Source organism: Bos javanicus, chromosome 21 (assembly GCF_032452875.1).
Source record: "Bos javanicus breed banteng chromosome 21, ARS-OSU_banteng_1.0, whole genome shotgun sequence".
NCBI classification, from domain to species: Eukaryota; Metazoa; Chordata; class Mammalia; order Artiodactyla; family Bovidae; genus Bos; species Bos javanicus.
The window spans coordinates 59,811,637-59,831,946 of NC_083888.1; the positions used below are offsets into that span (position 1 = coordinate 59,811,637).

The following is a 20,310-nucleotide window of genomic DNA, read 5'->3' on the forward strand; positions in this document are numbered from 1 at the left end:
CTCTGCACTCTCAATGCAGGTGGCATGGGTTCAATCCCCGGTCAGGGAAACAGATTCCACAAGCTGCAACCAGCAGTCCACATGCTGCAATTAAAAAAGCCTGCATGCCGCAATGAAGATCAGGGATCCCACGAGGCGCAACCAAGACCCGGCACAGATAAATACATTAAAAAATTAATAAAATAAATATTTTTTAAAAAGACTGCAGGCTTTTTGACGATGGCCTCTCTGCTGTCCCTCCTTCCCTTTGGCTGCACATAGGAGTGTCCATCACCCCTGACTGAAGCCCCCTTGCGACCACACTTCTCTACAGCAAAGCTCCTAGCAAGGGCTGTTCCTCCTCACTCCCCTTCTTTGTTATGCCCACCATGACCAGACCACATCCCTATCACAGCAAATTTCTCCTGATGATATCTCCACCAGCCTCCACATGGCCAAATCTGATGCCCACTTTTCTCAGTTCAGCCTCTCGCCAGTGTGCTCCCCAGCCTAGCATCGTTGCCCTCTGTAATGACTTCTTTTTACGGTTTTAAAGATGCCACCATCTTTCCATGAGGGGCCTCAGCCAGGTCCCTGGCTTTCACTGACATTTTAATCCTACACTGATAGTTTTAGTCCTGACAGGAGTTCTAGATCTATATTCAAACAACAGCCTATTGACTCTCTAACTGGAACGTCACAAGCAACTCAAACCTCATGTTATTAAAAGTCTGGACGTTTCTGTCCTGCTGAGCCCACCTCAACAATACCACTGTCCATCCTGGGGGTCTCAACCACAACCTCAAAATCATTCTTGTTGCAGAAAACTGAGATTCTGTATCACACTTATAATTTATCAGGATGACTTATTCTCATAAAGGGCTTCCTCTGGTGGCTTTGAATCTGCCTGCAATGCAGGAGACTCAGGTTTGATCCCTGGGTTAGAAAGATCCCGAGAAGGAAATGGCAACCCACTCCAATATTGCCTGGAGAACCCCATGGACAGAGGAGCCTGGCGGGCTACAGTCTGTGGGGTCACAAAGAATCAGACATAACTGAGAGACTGAGCTCTCGCGCATGCATTCTCTTAGTGAAGAGAATCTTGTGCTCTTTCAATTTCCACAGCAAATTAGACTCGCACAGCCTTGAACCTCCTCATCCTGGGGCTCTCCTCCCTAACTTAAGGAGATCTAGCTCCCTCTCATTTTCAAGGTCTGATCTTAAAGGCCACCTACAAGGGTGGGAATTCTTTCATTACCTGACCTAACTTGCTACCTGGTTACTATGTTCTACTATCTCTGTAGGATTTAGCACATTCTGAGCTTCTTCTTCATCCAGAGGGACAGCTGCCTGAGAGCAGGGCCCTCGGTTTTGTTCATTGCTGTATCTGCAGCCCTCAGCAGAGTTCACAGTGGTGGCCAAAGTTTTCATGAACATCGCCTTGGTTTGCTTGAGCTGCTGTAACAAAACAGCAGCTGGGGGCTTAAACCACAGATAGTTATTTCTCCCAGTTCAACCTGAGGTCAGAAGTCCAAGGTCAAAGTGCCGGCCAGCCCACTCCGTGTCCAGTGTGTGGTCCTGGCTTGCTGACTGCTGTCTTCCTGCTGTGTCCTCACGTAGCCTTTCCTTGGTGCAGGCGCATGGAGAGAAATCTTTCTTCCTCTTCTTATAAAGGCAGTAGTTCCATCATGGAAGCCCCATCCTCAGGCCATCTTCTCACTCTAATCATCTCCCAAAGGTCCCACCTCCAAATACACACACCCGGCAGTTAGGGCATCAACATATGAATATGGGGTGGGGGGTGCTGGACACAAACATTCAGCCCCAATTGAGAACTTTCCTCTTCCTGTGCCTGTTCCTAAAACAGGCCACTGGCTGGCCATGGATTCTCTTTCTCCTCTGAGGTTCTGACGCTCCAACAGACCAAACTCCTACACTGTCAAGGACCATGCAAAACGACAGGGTTAAAATAAGAGATAGAGGCCCAGGCAGGTGTGGAACTAGACGCTCACCCATCTAATGCTGGGTAAGAAGACTGGGATCAGAGAATATAAAATAGGAAAAGTGGTATTTTTCTTCTACAATTCTCATACTAGATACTTGTATGAGTGTGTTAGTCACTCATGTCTGACTTTTTGTGACCCCCAAGGACTGCAGCCCTCCAGGTGCCTCTGTCCATGGGATTCTCCAGGCAACAATACTGGAGTGGGTTGTCACGTTCCTTCTCCAGGGGATCTTCCTGACGCAAGGATTGAACCTGGGTTTCCAAGCCAGGTTTTTCTGGGTGTTGCAAGCAGATTCTTTACCATCTGAGGCACCAGGGAAGCAGTATTTTTCTTAGGTAATTCTCAGATACTTAACCACCTATTGATGTTTGTGTCCTGACCCTGACATGACTCTGTGATGAAAAGCTAGGGACTAGGATTACACCAAGTGGAGAGGAGCAGTATTCCTTTGACTGGAAGGCATTTCGTTGTGATGCCTGAGGTCCTGTTTACCTGCTCAGAAGGTAAAGGAGGGGTAGCGAATCTTGAGGAGGAATCAGGAGGCTTCTGGGGGATGGGCTGTGACTTGGGAGGAAGGGAAAAACTCTGGCTGGCTGGCTGGCTGGGGACAGTGTCAGGCAGGCGGGGGCTCAGGCTGGGACTGGAACTACCCAGGGAAGGACAGGAGACAGAGCTGGCTGGGCCAGGAAGGGAGGAGAATGGGGCGGGTGTGTGTGTGTGTGTGTGTCCTGAATACCAGGAGCTGCTGACTGTGACTTTTTGAGGTCACTTACTCCAGTGGTTAAGAACACTGGGCTTTTGAGCACTTGGATTATATGAAAATAAATTCCAGCCTTATCTCCAAAGTAAAAACTATATATATATATACAGTAAATTCATCAGTATTCTTTCCCTTTCAACTATTCTTACTTGGTGACTGTTCCTGCTTCTCTCCACTAGAATCAAGGTCAAGGATAGAAGCTGGTCCAGCAAAAAGTTAGATGAATTGTCTTACATTTAATCAGTCAACATTACAAAGTGTTTATGCTACATACAACTTCATAACATCCGGGTCTGAGGGCATCTGTAAAACAGGGGGACCTCCAACCTCTCTTTCCACAGGTGGGCAATCAGAGGGCCAGTCCACTGCGCTGGCCTGCCGGGCCTCCTGCCATGTCCCGGGCTGAGCGCCTCTGAACCACAAGCTTCGCAGTCCTGAGCACTGACCCAAGGCCCTCCCAGGCCGTCCTGTGAACCGCACCTAGGCTGCTCGGGCAGGGGGCGGGGCTTTCGGAGGCGTGGGCGGGGCTTTCGGATGAGCGGTCCTGTACAGGCAGGGACCACCGGAGACAGCTGGTTCAGGGGCTCAGAGACCAAGCGTAGGCAAGCCAGCCCCATTCCCTGAGGCCAGAAGGATACAGAGGGGGAAGGACAGAGCGGGAAGCAGCCCAGGGTGTGCAGGACGTGACACTGTTTGCTGTGAGGGACGGAACAGAGAGGGAGGCTGAGACCATCAGGCAGCTGAGAAGGCCAGAGGCACAGGTAGAGCCAGGGCACGTGGACCCCGAAGCTGTGCCCACCCAGCCTATCCCGCAGGCAGGTCCGGTCGGGGGAATTCATCCTCTGTGTGTCTGTCCGACCCGGGTGTGGTGGAGCAGATCACACATGGTTGGTAGGTACAGGAAGGTGAACCGAAGCACAAACATCCCCCTGGCAGGCTCAGGGCTTGGGAGGAGATGGGAACTGCGGGACCTGGGACAATAGAGAACAAGGTCAAGGGCAAAGGGATGGAAGGGGTGGAGTGCAGGGTCGGGGGTTGTGGAGAGGCTGGGGTCTGGATAGGGGAGCTAGGGGGTCAGTGCTGGTCCCCAGAGCCCAGGCCTTAGCCCCAAGTCGGCGGCTTGGCGTGAGAAGACCTGGATCAGAAACTTGACTCTGTGATCTCGACCAGTCATCGTATGTCTCAACCCCCCTGTCCCGTTTTATGACCTATAAAGTTAAATACTATCCAGGTCTGGTGATGTGATGGTCAAAGGATTATGCCCACGCCTATGAAGCACCGTGCAGCTATGCGCCCCTAATATTAAGGACTTGATTGGCTCCTGAGGTGTTAAAGGAGAGCAAGCGTGGGTCCCAGCCCCAGGGATGACTGGAGGTCAGCGCAGTTGGGGATGGGGGTCAGCACAGCCTCCACGGCGGGGAGGAGGGGCGTCCCCTTTTCCTGACCTGGTCCTAGGGTGCTCACCTCATCACTCATCCTCTGGGTCCGGCATCTGCTCCAGGAGCATGTCCTCGGTGCCGCCGATCTGTGAGAGGGGGAAGTGGAGGCCAGAGCCCGGGATCTTCCGTCCCCTCCCACTCCGGGCCCTGGGATTGGGGTAGCAGCTGGGAACCTGTGTGTGGGGGGGACCCCAGGGGCCCCTTGTCCCCCCAGCCTGCAGCATTGGACTGCCCACTAGAAGAGGCACCTGCCACCAAGGGGGCTTCTGTTGGAGACCCCTGAGGGTGGCTGGTCATTCCCTTTTAATGTCTCACCAATCCAGTCCTAAAAATACCTGCCATTGTAAAGTCCCTCTTTTTTTTTTTTTTGGTCACAAGTGGAGGGAACAGATAGACTGCAGGGGCCAGACATGGGGGTGGGGGAGCGGGGCCAGCCACGACCATCTTATGGGTCCCCGGAGAAGCCCACACTTGCCTCGATATGGTACACTATGCGCCAGAAACTGGAGTCTGAGGCTCGGTACCTCCTCCCGGGGTAGAGCTGCCACATGACGGGCAGCAGGTACGGGCCCAGCTGGCTGGGGGACACAGGATCCCCCAGGGGCACGTCTTCCTGACGCATGAGGACTTGGAGGCTACCTTCTATCTGAAGAGAAGAGAAGGCCGGGGCACACCCTCAGGACACAATACCCACGGGCCGTCTGGCCACCCGCCCAGCCTGCAGCTGAGATGCTAATGGTCACTGCTCCCCGAAGATCCAGTCCCTAAGCCAGACAACGCTCCTCTCAAGGGGCTCAGGCTGGGCCAGGATGAGCAGCACTTGAATGGGTCTAGATACCCAGATGGGACCGCAGAAGATCCACCTTGTGGTGACCAGTGCCTAGTTGCTAGGGAATGCCACGGGGCCCCGGGGCTTCTGTAACCATGGCATCTGGGGTCTGCTTCAGCTGATGTGGGACGTTCTTGGATTATTCATTATCATGCATCCCCTTTGAAACAAGATCTCCCCAGACCCTGGAATCAGGTAACAACAGAGCGTGTTTCACCATCTCCACCGTAGTGCCTGTTTCATTGCCTCTCACTAGACTACAGAGACAACTGCCCAGCCTGCCGACTAGTTGGTCCTGTGGCCCAAAGCCAAGTCTCAGCCCCACAGCCAGGGTGCGTACAGCCAGGGTGTGTGTCTAAAAATCTTGTCTCTCCCCTGCTGGATGCCCTTTGACAGCTTCCAATCGCAGGCAGATGAACTGGAATCTTCACCGTGGCCCACAGGCCTGCTGAGCCAGGTCCCTGCCTCTCTCACCTCCTCCTGTTCCATCCCAGTTCCTTCATCCACTCCGGCCACACTGACCTCCTCGCCATGTCTGGGACACACACTCCCTCCAGGTAGAAATCCCTCCTACTTGCTGTCCTCTGCCTGGAACATTGTCCCCTAAATCCATGCAGGACTCACATCCTTTTTAAAGGCAGGTCTCAGTTCGAATGAATGTAAATCTATAAAGACAAATGCCAGAAGAATCCAACTCTATGATATCCATAAGGGGCGTGCCCAAACCCATGTCCAAAAAGGTTTCAGAGAAAATGACCGGCAATTTGCAGGTACATGGAAATGAAGACTCTGGAGGGGACCTGCATGAAGACCCCACGCCACTGGTTCTTGCCTGCCATCCCACTGCAGTTATCCTACACAACTTCCCCCCCGCCTCACCTACTGTGCTGTCCCTCTCCCTGAGTAGAAGATCAGCTTCACAAGCAGTAGGATTTAATCCCACTCACTGCAAATCCCCACAACTTAGAATTTTTGGCATATCAACCAGACACTTATTCAATGATTATTTTTCCAAAGTGGAAACAGCTTTTCAAATTTTATCTATGAAGTAAGTTAGAATTCACCATTAAAAAACAATTCAGAATATCTTGCAAGGTGCAAGGGTGGAAATCACCATTCTTGCCATGTTAGGATATGGCTTTCCAGATCCTTGAACCATTTGAAATCTGCTTATTCATCTTTTTGTTGCTGACTTACATAAATCTTTTCAGATGAAGAATACTAGGTCTTTAAAATTATGTGGAGAAAATCCTGTCCCATGGTTTGCTAAATGGTTTTGTCAAGAATTTATAATGATTATGTGAAAAACTCTGCTTTACAGTTTCAGCATCATGTTTAAGAAGATATGCCCCAACCAGAGATTAAAAAAAAGATATTCACTTACATTTTCCTCAAATACTTGACTTAAAATGAATATTTAACTTAATTTTTAAAAGTATATATATTTCAAAATCTTAAAGGATAATAGAGATACAAATTTTAGATGGTGGTTACATTTTAGATGATGTTGCGCTAGAATCCCAACCCCATTACCTACAAGCAACACTACTTTGAACAAATGTACATTTTTATGCCTCTATTTCCTCACCTATAAAATGGGAAAACAAGTATTCTCAGTAACTTTTTGCAATTTTACTATTATATTCCATAAATGTTCTAATGACATTTTAACTACGCTTTTATATATCCTTTCTTTGGTTTATATATGGAAAGTTTCACTGTTTTCACCTAAGTTTCTTTGAGGAAACCCATGCTCTGACGGAAAGTGCTTGTAAGAGAGTTGTATTTCTTTTAAAAAAAGAAGTTAATATTAACTAAAGATCCATCTTAAGGTCTTAAGGCATCACACATAAAACAAAGTCAGTATTCGGTACTGCTTTATGCCATCTGAAATTTGTTTCTTTCAAAGAATAGAGGAGATAGGAAATATCCCAAACTCTACACTGCAGTGGTTCCCAAACTTGGCTGATCTTAATTTGTGGAGGGTCCTTTCAAAATACAGATTTCTGGATTCACCTATGGAGATCCTGATAATCTGCCAAGGGAGGTAATCACTTTCTAGTTTTAGTCCTTCAGTCATGTCCGACTCTTCGTAACCCACGGACTGTAGACCGCCAGGCTCCTCTGGTCATAGGATTTCCAGGCAAGAATACTAGAGTGGGTTGCCAGTTCCTTCTCCAGGGGATCTTCCCAACCCAGTAATCCAACCTGGGTCGTCCACGTTGCAGGCAGATTCTTTACCGCCTGAGCCACTGCTACTGCTACTGCTAAGTCACTTCAGTCGTGTCCGACTCTGTGCGACCCCATAGACGGCAGCCCACCAGGCTCCCCCGTCCCTGGGATTCTCCAGGCAAGAACACTGGAGTGGGTTGCCATGTCCCTCTCCAATGCACGAAAGTGAAAAGTCAAAGTGAAGTCGCTCAGTCATGTCCGACTCTCAGCGACCCCATGGACTGCAGCCCTCCAGGCTCCTCCGTCCATGGGACCCTCCAGGCAAGAGTACTGGAGTGGGGTGCCATTGCCTTCTCCGAGCCACTAGGGAAACCCAAATCACTTTGGACACAAGATTATTCCCATTTTATGGATTACGTCCTTGAGATCCAGAGAAATCCTATTTTACTAGAGATCATATTCATACACTCCAGACATACTGGGTCCCCATCCTTTGGCTTTGTGTTTCTCCCACCCTCCTTTCCTGGCCTGGAGAACCTCTCATCCTTGAGCCCAGCTCAGAGTGGTTTCATCTGTGTGTCCTGGCCGCCCTGGGCGGACCTGCCCTTCTGAGTCTCCCTGCCGCCGCCCTCGCCCTGCGGCATCTGAGGGTGTCCTCTAGGGCCCGCACAACCGGGGGCGTCCGGGTCCAGACCCTGGGCCATGGGTGGGCCGCCCGTGCTTCCCTGCACGCCCGGCCCCACAGCGGCTGTACCTCGATGGTTATGGGCAGCCAGGTGCGCTGGTTCTCGTCCACATACACGGCCTTTTCCCAGATCCACAGGTGGTCCGGGTGCAAGGGCGTGTGCGCCCCGAAGAACGCGCCCTCGGCCATGGTGCCTCGAGGGGTCTGGAAGCAAGCGCAGGAGCCGGTCGGGGCTTCTCGCCGGAACACGGGCTGCAGAACCTCGATGCTTTAAAGCCGGAGGCAGCGCCGGCGCCCCCAAGAGGTGGGACTGGAGGAGGGGCGGGGGCGGGGGCGAGGGGAGGGCGGGGCGGGGGCGAAGGGGGCGGGCACAACAGGATCCGCGGGCCCTGCATCCAGACCTGCCTGGTGTCCTGAGACCCTGGCAGCCTGTAACTCACATGCAGTCACACAGACTCAGGGCTTCCTCCAGACCCCAACCTGAGCCAGCCATGTGCTCCCCACTGCCAGGGAAGCACTCAGGTCTGTGGCCTTGGCCTTTTCTTCTGTGAGCGGGCACCAGCGCCCTCTGCCCCCCTTTACACCGGGACTCCATTGTCTGTGTGCGGCTCCTTGGAGCCACCCTGCAGATTGGAACTCACCGCCAACGTTGGGCAACCCAGAGCCAGGGCCCCGTCCACATCTGGGATCAGAAGAAATGGGTGCAAGCCTGAACGAGGCCTGGACTTTTCCCAGGTTCACGGCACCACTTTTAGCCTGTGGATTTGGGTATCAATTTCCTTGGTAAATTACAACTCTTGAAGCCCCCGTGCCCCTCCCCCACACATTTTCCACTCTTTGATGATGCTGTGGTCATCTAATAGCTATTGTGAAACCCGGTTGTGAAGAAACATGGGTTTTTCCCTTTATAGGCTTTGTATTCATTAGTGAAAACGTCGTTCGAAATGAATGCTTAAAAAGAAACCCCTCCCTCCACCCCAAGATCAATGGATTTGAAGAGCCCCTGCGTTATAAGATCAAACTGTCTCCCAGTAAATTGCATCAACTGAGGAAAACAATTTCACTTCATTTTGGAGTACCACATGCCCATTAAAGCAATTAGGAAAATAAAATACAGTGAAAAACATGTAAAACGGGCTCCAACCTCGTTGCTCAAACATCACCCATGGTTTCTTGCCTCACCTTCCAGCTCTTTACTGTGTCTGACTAGGTGCTGAGAAAATAGTCTGTGATCTTTTGAAAATGTCTCAGAAGTGAAAATGACCTTGACACCTGAGCCCCCTGACGGCAAAGGTATGAATCTGCATCTCTGCATATCCAGACAGCTTAATTCCCCAGAAGGTGCTGAGGTGGCCTCAGGAAACAGAGATACATCAGGGTTTATCATGAACACAAAATAGAAGACAGACACCAAGTAAAGTTCGAAGTGGAGAGAGGTGACTTGAGTCCAGGAAACTTCTTTCCCACTGCAGCCCCTAGTGGTGCTGCTATTTAATATTCAGATTTGTGGCTTTCAGGTTGATTTCCCCTTGGCTGGTTCTTAATTTCAGACCCAGAGAGCCACTGGGAGCAAGATAACATGGTCACACACTCTGCTGACAAAGTGTCAGCCCAGTCCAGAGCTTTGAGGTATAAACGAGAACAAGTCCAGCTTAAACAGTGTTGCTGGGAGGGCCTCTTTTGGCAAGGGAAGGGAGCACTCAGGAGCCAGTGTGGCCACTGATCCAGCCACATGGACCCAGAATGCTGTGCGGTCTGCTGATTTCAGTAGCACGTGTTCTGCTTTCCTAAGAGGCCACAGAAAATGAACCAAGAATGAGGCCCATTTGGCTGGATACACTTCTGAATGTTCTGGGAATATGATTGCCCTTCACACTCCCCATATTGAAAGAATATTGTACGTCTTCAGTCTCACACGAGGGCTTTTTAACATTGAATAGGAGTATGTGTCATTCTTGTGTAGGATTTAGAAAATCATTTGAGTAGCAGGTCCAAGAATCGATGAGCAAAATAAACATGACTGGGGAATTCGTCGAGCAGCTTCTGTTGGAAGCATGAATCTTCCTTATGGAAATTCCATAGGGCAGCCCCTTTAGCATCATATCTACCCCATCTTAAGGCTCAAGGCCAGCCAGCCTAGCTTTAGAGCTGTGTGTTCCTTTCCAGCTCTGGCCTTTATTAAATAGACAACTAGCTCCCTGAGGATAATGAACATGATATTTCATTTAAAAAGTAACACAAGGCAATTATGTTGACTCACTTTTTTAATAGTATCTTTAACTGACGCTTTCATGTCCTAACTTGGAGCCAGCTTTGACTTTGCCTCTATCACCTGTGAACTTGGCAAATCCTTTGCCATCTTGGCCCAATCACCATACTTTCCTAATGAATGAGTCAAGCTAGATGGATGTTCTCCAAGCCCGTTTCTAACACACCAGTCCCTGCTTCTCTGATAAAATTGCCTAGTGGAGGAGAAAATAGTTAAGAACAGTTTTGAGCAGAGTGGTTCTGGACACCAACGATGCCAGGAGAATTCTTTCTTCAGGACCGAGGAAGTCATTCTTCTTGTTTGGGTTCCTCAGAGGGTTTGGGGGGTGAGTAATGGCCATCAGCATGCATGATCTAGAGCTGTGCAGCTCAGAGTATGGTCTCTGACCAGCTACATCTCAAGTCCTCTTCAGACCTACTGAGTCAGAATCTGCGTTGTAACAAGATCCCCAGGGAATTTTGGGGCACATTAAGTATTGGTCTACAAGGGGAGGATCAGAAAGGAGAGATGGTGGTGTCTGCCTCCCTCCACCAGTTCCCTCTAGGTCTCTTTACGACACAAGAATTAGATATGGGTTTCTTTATCATTTAGTTCTAGGCTCTCTTACTTTCTGTCAAAATCACTTCTAATATATAAGGTATTTTCTTCTTAAAATCTTGGTCATCAATGACACTGCTCATCAATGACATTGCTTAATCAGTCGTGTCCGGCTCTTTAAAACCCCATGGGCTGTAGTCCACCAGGCTCCTCTGTCTATGGGATTCTCCAGGCAAGAATACTGGAATGGGTTGCCATTTCCTCCTCCAGGGGATCTTCCCGACCCAGGGATTGAACCTGCATCTCTTGTGTCTCCTGCAGTGGCAGGCGGATTCTTTACCACTGAGTCACTGGGGAAGCCCTCAGTGACATTGTGCTGCTGCTGCTGCTAAGTCGTGTCAGTTGTGTCCGACTCTGTGCAACCCCATAGACGGCAGCCCACCAGGCTTCCCCGTCCCTGGGATTCTCCAGGCAAGAATACTGGACTGGGTTGTCATTTCCTTCTCCAATGCATGAAAGTGAAAAGTGAAAGTGAAGTCGCTCAGCCGTGTCTGACCCTTAGCGACCCCATGGACTGCAGCCTACCAGGCTCCACCGTCCATGGTGATTTTCCAGGCAAGAGTACTGGAGTGGGGTGTCAGTGTGCCTTCTCCACAATGACCTTCTAACCATCATCAAAGAATGTAACAAGCTATAAAGAACCTATTTGGGGCTATCTAGGGTCCGGGCCTCTGGGTTCTACAGTGAGTGGCCCCTGATGAGTGTGGGCTCGGTCACTCAGTCATGTCCAATTCTTTCCTTTCCCATGGACTGTAGCCTGCCAGGCTCATCTGTCTGCGGATGTTTCAGGCAAGAACACTGGAGCAGGTTGTCATCCTTCCTCCAGGGGATCTTCCCAGGCCAGGGATCACACCCGTGTCTCCTGCAGCTCCTGCACTGGCAGGCAGATTCTTTACCACGGAACCAGCTGGGAAACAAACTGAACCAAACCACTAAGCTAATGGTTCACAACCCTGGCTGTTTATTAGAATCATCTGGGAAGCTTTTACAAACTACTTGTGGCTGGACCCCACCCCAGACCGTTGAGACCAGAATCTCTGAGACTGAAGCTTTGGGCTTTGCTTATTAAAGGATTCACCAGGTGCGTCTAATAGGCAACCACGATTGAGAACCACTTCTTTAAGACCGGTTTTTGAGGTATGACTAAGATTTATAAAACAAAATAACTGTGAAAATGTTAAAGCCATTCTTTCTCCCATCAGTGCTCATTGTGAAACTCACCTCAAGCCTGCAGGCACTTCACTTCTTTCCCTAGGCTCTACTTTAAATTTGCTGCTTCCAATTTTTGTGTGTGTGTAGGGAACCATAATACCAAGATTATTGGGATTGTAAGGGTCTGTGTGTGCTAAGTTGCTTCCGTCGTGTCTGACTCTTTGCGACCCTATGGACTGTAGCCCACCAGGCTCCTCTGTCCTCGGAGATTGTCCAGGCAAGAGTACTCAAGTGGGTTGCTGTGCCCGCCTCCAGGGGATCTTCCCAAACCGGGGATCGAACCAGCACCTCCTGTGTCTGCTTCATTGGCAGCCAGGTTCATTATCACTAGCACTACCGACTAAGAGTCTGAGATCTCACCAAGGTATGAAATATATAAGCAGCGTCCATGTTAATTGCCTGGGGTGTTTTTGTTGTTGTTGTTGTTAATTTCTACATCTGGGCCATATTTTAGATAATGAAAGCTGATGACTAAGTGAGTGCAGGGTAAAAGGGATGTTATAGCTTTAATCATAGGGATGAAATTTTATCTCTAGATAAAGGAGAATCTGGGACAAGGATACACTAAAACTCAGGGACCAAACATAGCTTTATCCCTGCATGGCTTCTGTCTCTCTCTAAACTTCACAGTTTTCATTAAGTTTTAAGTGCTTCTCAAACTTGAAGGTATATATGGTGACCTTGGTAAAACACTGTTTCTAACTGGGTGGAGCTGGGTTGAGATTCCGCATTTCTAACAGACTCCAAGGTAAAGCTGACGGCCATCAACTACCTCTGAGTAGCAAGGTCCTAGGCTAACCCAACACACACAACACAAATGCAGAAGCAAACACCCGTAAGCCCAACACACCATATGCTTGACCCTGACAAGCTGGTGGAGTCCAGCAGGTAGTAGAACTGTAATGGAACACTGTGAGCTAGAAATTCTTCTTTCTCTTCTTCTTCTCCTCCTCTCCCTCCTCCTCCTCCTCCTTCTATTTATATTGGAATGAATTCTTATGATTAACTTAATATACAGCGTGGTTCTTGCTCCACCCTCAGTTCTTCTTTAATTTACTTTGATTGCATTAATCTGACCTCAGAAAAATATTTCACATATCTCTTTATTCATCCTAGAAAAGTGGCGCTTCGCCTTCATGCTTCTAACATGTATAAACTGAGATAAATATATTAACAATTAATAATATATTCAATGCTTATATTATTAATATTAATAATATATGCAGTGCTTGTAGTTTTCGTACTGAAAATGTCCTCTGTACTATTTACACAATGTCTCTTGACCTCGCTTTTCAGTTTTAGGGCATTTTAAGTGGAATTCTTATCAATTAACAGCATGGGGGACTTGTTTTTATTAAGGTATGGGTTGCCATTTCCTTCTCCAATCTATGAAAGTGAAAAGTGAAAGTGAAGTTGCTCAGTCGGGTCCGACCCTCAGAGACTCCATGGACTGCAGCCTACCAGGCTCCTCCGTCCATGGGATTTTCCAGGCAGGAGTACTGGAGTGGGGTGCCATTGCCTTCTCCAGAGGTATATATACTATGATATATAATAATACTAACATGTATTGTATTTTGTGCACTGGTCAGAATCTAGTTGCCTCTTAATTTTTCCAAATTTTTAGTTGCTCTCCCAAAGTCTGCTGCTGCTGCTGCTAAGTCGCTTCAGTAGTGTCCAACTCTGTGCGACCCCATAGACGGCAGCCCACTAGGCTTCCCCGTCCCTGGGATTCTCCAGGCAAGAACACTGGAGTGGGTTGCCATTTCCTTCTCCAATGCATGATAGTGAAAAGTGAAATTGAAGTCGCTCAGTCATGTCCGACTCTCAGCGACCCCATGGACTGCAGCCCACCAGGCTCCTCCGTCCATGGGATTTTCCAGGCAAGAGTACTGGAGTGGGGTGCCATTGCCTTCTCTGCTCCCAAAGTCTACTGAATAATTTATCCTTCCACGCAGGATTTCACAGCGCCACTATTAATTATGAAGTTCCCGTGTACAAGTTGGTCTGTTTCTGGCCTTTGTTCTGTTCCATTTGACTGTTCCTATGGTAAAACCAAACTTAAAAATTATTGCGAATTTGAAATACTTGGTGGGATAGGTCATGCCTCTATTCTTTTTTTGAAATTGTACTTTCACATACTCTGTATTTTTCCTTAATACTTTTGGGATTTTTACTGGGAGTTCATTGAATTTATACAGTTAAGGAAAACCTCATATTCTTTAATAATGTTTTGTAGTATCGCCCATAAAAGTGTTACATATTTTGTTTTGCTTACTGCTAGATACTTTGTAGTTTTGTTGCTTTTGTGAATGGTATAATTTTTTTAATTTGCATAATTTTACTTAGAATTTTTGCATCTATCACTGTAGGCTGAATAGAAAATATATTTTCTCTGTGTTTGTATCACTGAAAAGATAACTATGCCTTAAAAATTGGAAAGGATGCAACTAAATTGTTTATTGGTGTGTAACACGCATACAAAAAATTGCATGAAGGCATGCGTGAATGGCATTTTTTAAAGAGATTTTAAGCCTTTTAAAAAATTGGAGTATAGTTGATTTATAATATTGTATTAGTTTCAGGTATATAGCAAAGTGATTTGGCTATCTATATTAATAACTAAATATATATATTCTTTAAAAAATTATATTCCACTATAGTTCATTATAAGATGTTGAATATAGTTCAATATATGCATACTGTGTGTGTATATATATGTATATATTGTATATATGTGTGTGTATATATATACATATGTGTATATCTGTATATATATATGTATATATTGTGTATATGTGTGTGTATATATACAGTATGTATATATCTGTATATATAGTGTGATTACATGTGTGTATGTGTGTGTGTGTATATATATATATATATATATACAGTAAGTTCTTGTTGCTGAATGGTATTATTTATGCTGCCTCCTAGTGTAAAATTCTGGTGTTGACTTTGTCCCTAGCATCCTTTCTAAACTCTCATATTAGTTTTGATGGTTGGTTTATCTGCAGAGAATAGTTTTTCCCCCCTCTTCCTTTCCATCCTTATACTTCCTAATGTCTGTCAATCCATCCCTCTTGTTTTTCTGTCTCACTGATTTTTGGTTTTTGTTAAAATATGTTAATAACAGGACTGGGTGATGGTAGGCATTCCTGTCTTGTTGCTGTCTTTCATAAGAATTCTAAAGTTTAACCAGTGTAAGCGTGATGTTAGCTGAAATTTTTGGTAGATATGATTTATTATTTAAAGAATGTCCTACCATTCCTAGTTCTTCAGCTGAGTTTTATTGGATGCCTTTTCTGCATCTACTGAAAAGATCTCCATTTGTGGTGAAGCCGTTACTGTAACATTGTAGGTTGTCTTCCCAGCCTGCATTTGCCTTCTTCTTCATGCTGCAGAATATTCATTTTGGAGGGAGTTCAGCCTCTAAACTCTTCATGTAACTGGGAGTAAGGATGACTCAGCTCATGGGTAAATCCTGATTTCTGTAAGGTGGTTCTTGGTTTGGGTGACCACATGTCTTAGCACTGGCCTATGGGATCTATATTATTTTTTATTTAGATATATAACATTCTCAGCTTTACTTCCTCAGCTATTGTTTGTCTCATTCTTTTTTATTTTCTTCTTTTGGAAGCATTATTAAATAGGTGTTTATATTTCTGCATTCATCCTCCATCTCTTAGCTCATTTTTATTCTCTCCTTTTTTGCTAATACATCCTGGGAGACTTCCTAAGACTGATTTTGCAGTTCAGTAATTTACTCTTTACTGGTATCCATTATTCAATTTAGGTTATCTACTGAGCTTTTCATTTCAGGAATTTTATTTGTATTTCCACAATTTTTTTTGGTAGGGCATAGGCAAGTGAGTACATAACTTAAAAACTATTGCATCCTGTGACCTAGAAAGAAACAATACTCACAAAAATGGAAAAGAATGATGCATTGAAAAAATTGTTTAGCAAAGCACAATAAATGGTTTAAAACATAAGCACCGTACTCTCTTTCTTCCCCTCTCCCTGTCTCTGTATCTCTCCTCCAACTCCAGATTTTTAAAGAGATATTTTGAAACTGACTCAGGATTTATGAAGAGTAACAGTGAGGGAAAAAAGGAAATTCAATCAAAGGAGAAGGCAGTGCAAGCATTCTTACACGGAAGTGACATCCCAGTGAGGTGGGAGTCACAGATGGGGACTCCAGGCAGAAAGACTCACGCCTTTGGGCTTCCCTGGGGGCTCAGCTGGTAAAGCATCCGCCTGCAGTGTGGGAGACCTGGGTGCGATCCCTGGGTTGGGAAGATCGCCTGGAGAAGGGGAAGGCTACCCACTCCAGTGTTCTGGTCTGGAGAATTCCATATATTCCATAGATTGTATAGTCCACTGAGTCACAAAGAGTCAGACACGACTAAGCGACTTTCACTTGACTTCAGGGTGAGGAGGGAGTGGGAGTGGCCATCAACAAAAGGACTGACTAGAATTTTACAGGAGGGCATGTGTTCCAGCTGTTGTGAAGATCTTGCAGCTACCTCCATACGCACCACCCTGGTTAAGGGAAAAAATTGTATCTGTTCTCTGGAGGAACGGTGGAGGACTTGGGATAGGTGTTGGGGCAGTGCCCCAGAGGGAAGCAGAAAGTCAATAAATAAACAGAAGACCCCCACCCTCTCCCACTGGAGACTCAGCCAAAGTCCTTATCCCTGGACAAGAAGTGAAACGAGATTGACAGAAGTTCTGCTCATTGCTCAGAGAGATTTCCAAAGCCAGGCCAGCTGAAATTCTTGTAGGGGAGCACAACTTCTGAAATAAACTCACGGAAAGGAATCACAGGAGAGTGCAAGAACACACACACCATGAAAAAGAGGCAACAAACAGAAGAACTTACACGTGAGGGAACAGAACTATCGAAACAGCCAGAAGAGGCGTTTAAAATAAGCGTAAATCCATAGGCCCACAGAAAGTGAGGTTGTGTTTCATGGCGATGACACAAGTGTATGTGGTTATTTTCTTAAAAGTCATTTTCTGGAAAGGCAGTACTGTCAGGCTACAAGCACAGGCTCTGGATTAGGTTGTCTAAATCTACATTCCATCACTTACTCGGTCTGTAACATTTGGCAAGTCACTTATCGTCTCTGTATTTTGAGTTTGGTGTTTGGAAAATGAGAAAAATAATATTATATCTACTTCATAGGGTTTTTATGAAGAGTAAATAGTAATGTTTGTAAAGTGTTTAGAATGGCTCCTAATGTGCAGTAAGTACTGCTGCTGCTGCTGCTAAGTCACCTCAGTCGTGTCCAACTGTGTGACCCGTAGACGTTAGCCCACCAGGCTCCCCCGTCCCTGGGATTCTCCAGGCAAGAACACTGGAGTGGGTATCTAGATGATATTAATATTATCTTGGAAACAAAATGTGCAATTGTCGAAATTAAAGACTCACTAGATATACTGAGGTACAAAATGAATAAGATTGAAGCCTGGATGACTGGCTTCCTAAAAACATCAGAGACTGCAAGTTGGAGAGTATGAAGTTAAGAGATCTGGAGGATAAAGATATGAATTCCAAGATCTGTTAAATAATAAGAATTTCAGAAGCAGAGCAAAGTGAATAAAAGGGAGGCGATATTTGAATAAATAATTGAGAAATTTCCAGAACTAGAGAAGATTAATATCATCAGAACAGAAAAAATAAGGAGAAAGATAGCTAAATACATTGTAAAAAATTATCAAGGATATATTTTAAGCAAATCCTTATCCATAAGCAACGAGCTTTGATGAATCAGTAGATGGATAAGTAGATGGATACCACGTATTGGTTCTGTTTCCTTGGAGAACCCTGACTAGTTCACATGCAATATTGGAGGATGGAAGCGGGATAGAGGGGTTCAACACTCAGGTGCCCCTGAGCAGGAGGCATGCTAGGATCTGGAAACAGACATGCAAGGAGGGAAGTTGAGACTGAGGCAGGCGGTTGATGGGCCCCTGAGCTGCACAGCTGATGTTTGTCAAGTGCAGTGAAATTAAGGATTTGTTCTCACTCACATCCCAAGGACAAAGCTAGTGGCAGAAGTGAGCTTTGCTGAAGTAAAGGGATAAGGTACCCACTCTGAGGTCAAGGAAGACTTCCCTATCTGCACATGCACAGGAAGGATCCTTGGGGGTCAAAAAGGGAGGGGACCCCACCCCATAATAAGTGTGGACATGCACCCACAGGCCTCTGTGATGGGATCCATTTTAGCAAAAAGCTGTATGTGCATGCATGAGGAGGGTCCTAGGACCAGAAAGCTGTGAGAAACAGAAACAAGATAACTGGACAAATGCAAAGACCCAGAAGGACTGTTTCACATTGAAGAGGGAAATTTAGAACTCACATCCAGCTAGAAATAACTTCATGCTGGTTCTGCTTCTGTAACTCAGCTTGCTCCTTGCAAAGTCATGTATGTTTCATAGTTTCATTTTGTGTGTAGGGGGGTGGGAGGTGCAGGAATGGAAACTTACAACAATGCTAGGAGCTGAAACTTACCTCACTCACCCTTGTCCTACTTTTGCAATTACCCAGCCCCTGTAATTCTGCCTAACCATGTTTGTTTGTGCAAAGGTCAGGCGTCCCCCATGCTTTGTCCTAACCACTGTTCCCTAACCGCTGTTCCCTAACCGCTGTTCTGGGTGGCAGAAATCCCTCCTTAAAAATAGCCTATTAAAAAAAAAAAAAAAAGCCTATTAACTTTCAGCACCGCCCATTACAGCCTGATGTCATGCACTGCCTATAAAAACTTTGTAACCCCTTTGTTCGGGGTTCAGAGCTGAAAGGGTTAACTCCTTTGGGCCCGCTGGCATAATAAACCTGAGTTCTCCATCTCTGGTTTCTCGAGGGACTTCTGAAACAACACACGGGATTTAAATCACCTCTTTATTGTGCTCCTCATTCAGAATGCCTGCTCTTCTCTCTGGGTGTGTATTTCTGCTCTGCTTCTGACTTACCGTGCCCCTCCTCATGAGAGAGGACACCCATACCCTTTCTCTCTGGGTGTGTATTTCTGCTTTGTTTCTGTCTTAAATAAACGAACTGTTTCTCTGTGTGCTCTCCCACATGCTATGCTGTATCTCTATGAATACCCTTTTTACCTGTTTTTACAGTTATTGCCTCCTGGAAACATTCTTGCTTTCAAACTGGGGGCGGGGTGTGGCGGGGGTGGGGGTGGGTAGAGGGTGAAGAGCCAGGGCCACTTTGCTTCTCGCATTTGGCCCCTAGTGGTCTAGTGGCTAAGATTTCTGATTTTCATCCGGGTTTCCCAGATTCAATTCCTGGACAGGGAACTGAGATCTCTCTTCAGGGCCGTTCCCTGCTATCTCTTCGAGATCAAGATTAGGCCAAATGTCTCCAGTGGGTGGGGCCTCTGGTGGTGCAATGAATAAATGAGTAAATACCAGTCCTATGTAAATTTCTCAGCAATGAAATAGAGCTGGGGAAGATTAGCCAAGATTACACTATTTATAAACATGGGTTTTAAACACATTATTATTAAAGAGTATAACTGCAGAAAGGGCTTCCTGGAAGGTTCATTAACTTGGGCAGAGTGAAACAAAAATAGCAACACTTTATTTGTATTGCTGGGAAATGAGTCAGAGATTACAATCTGAAGTTCAAAGCTAAACATCAGGATCCTGGAACTGTATGTACAATTTTATCTGTATGGAAATATACAACTTTTTTCTAGAAAGAAGGTCCTAGATTCTAAAAGTTAAAAACTACCCATCATATGATTTGTTTTCTTGATAAATGAAGTTATCCCTCTCTTTTAGGACAACTTAAAAAATATCATCTTTGTGAAAAAAATCTCTCTCCTACAGAGTATAACATCTGTCCTTGAGTTCATAAAGAGAGTAGACTGAATATAAATAAACTTTATCTTATTGACTTAACAGGTAAAGTGACTAATCATTATGGTTTGGAAATATTCATAAGTTTAAAAAAATATATATTTATTTATTTATTTGGTTGTACTGAGCCTTGGCTGCCGCATGCAGAATCTTTGTTGTGGCATGCGAGCTCCAGAGTTTCTGGGCTCAGTAGCTGTGACACATGGGCTTAGTTGCTCCTTGGCATGTGGAATCTTACTTCCCTGATCAAGATCAAACCTATGCCCTCTGTGCGGGAAGGTGGATTCTTAACCACTGGACCAACAGGAAAGCCCCCTAAGAACTTTTAATACTCAGGCTGACCATCCCCCAAAGAGTTTGACTGTATTCCCACCCTCCCACCCCCTGCTGACTCCTGTACCTTTTTAGTTCTATTTACTTCCCAAAGTATTTGTTTTGGTGGGAGGGATTGGGGGCAGGAGGAGAAGGGGATGACAGAGGATGAGAT

At 46.2% G+C, this 20,310-nt stretch overlaps 1 protein-coding gene and 1 long non-coding RNA gene across 3 annotated transcripts; one reads left to right on the forward strand and one right to left on the reverse strand.

Annotated features, from left to right (window-relative positions):
• Positions 1–2,915: 2,915 nt before the first annotated feature.
• TCL1A (TCL1 family AKT coactivator A) lies at positions 2,916–8,059 on the reverse strand. 2 transcript variants are annotated; one of them, XM_061395246.1, is made up of 3 exons: positions 7,940–8,059; positions 4,210–4,830; positions 2,916–3,716 (listed from the first exon to the last, which is right to left on the reverse strand). In XM_061395246.1, exons 1-2 carry the CDS (start codon positions 8,057–8,059, stop codon positions 4,630–4,632), a joined length of 321 nt encoding a protein of 106 aa, XP_061251230.1. In that variant the 3' UTR covers positions 2,916–3,716; positions 4,210–4,629. The 2 variants fall into 2 exon arrangements, 1 of the variants encoding a protein (XP_061251230.1); XR_009732174.1 differs by lacking the exon at positions 7,940–8,059 and having other exon boundaries at positions 2,936–3,716; positions 4,210–4,270; positions 4,824–5,079.
• On the forward strand, positions 5,108–8,977 carry LOC133234558 (uncharacterized). The gene is made up of 3 exons (XR_009732175.1): positions 5,108–5,208; positions 8,001–8,174; positions 8,782–8,977. It is a non-coding gene; the product is annotated as an uncharacterized LOC133234558 (long non-coding RNA).
• The last annotated feature ends 11,333 nt before the right edge of the window (positions 8,978–20,310 follow it).

Bases quoted from the DNA above. Each gene is read 5' to 3' on its own strand.
- TCL1A (XM_061395246.1), bottom strand. From the start codon at position 8,059: ATGGCCGAGGGCGCGTTCTTCGGGGCGCACACGCCCTTGCACCCGGAC. The intron at 4,831-7,939 runs GTACAGCCGCTG...TCTTCTCTTCAG, and splicing joins GGCTGCCCATAACCATCGAG to ATAGAAGGTAGCCTCCAAGT.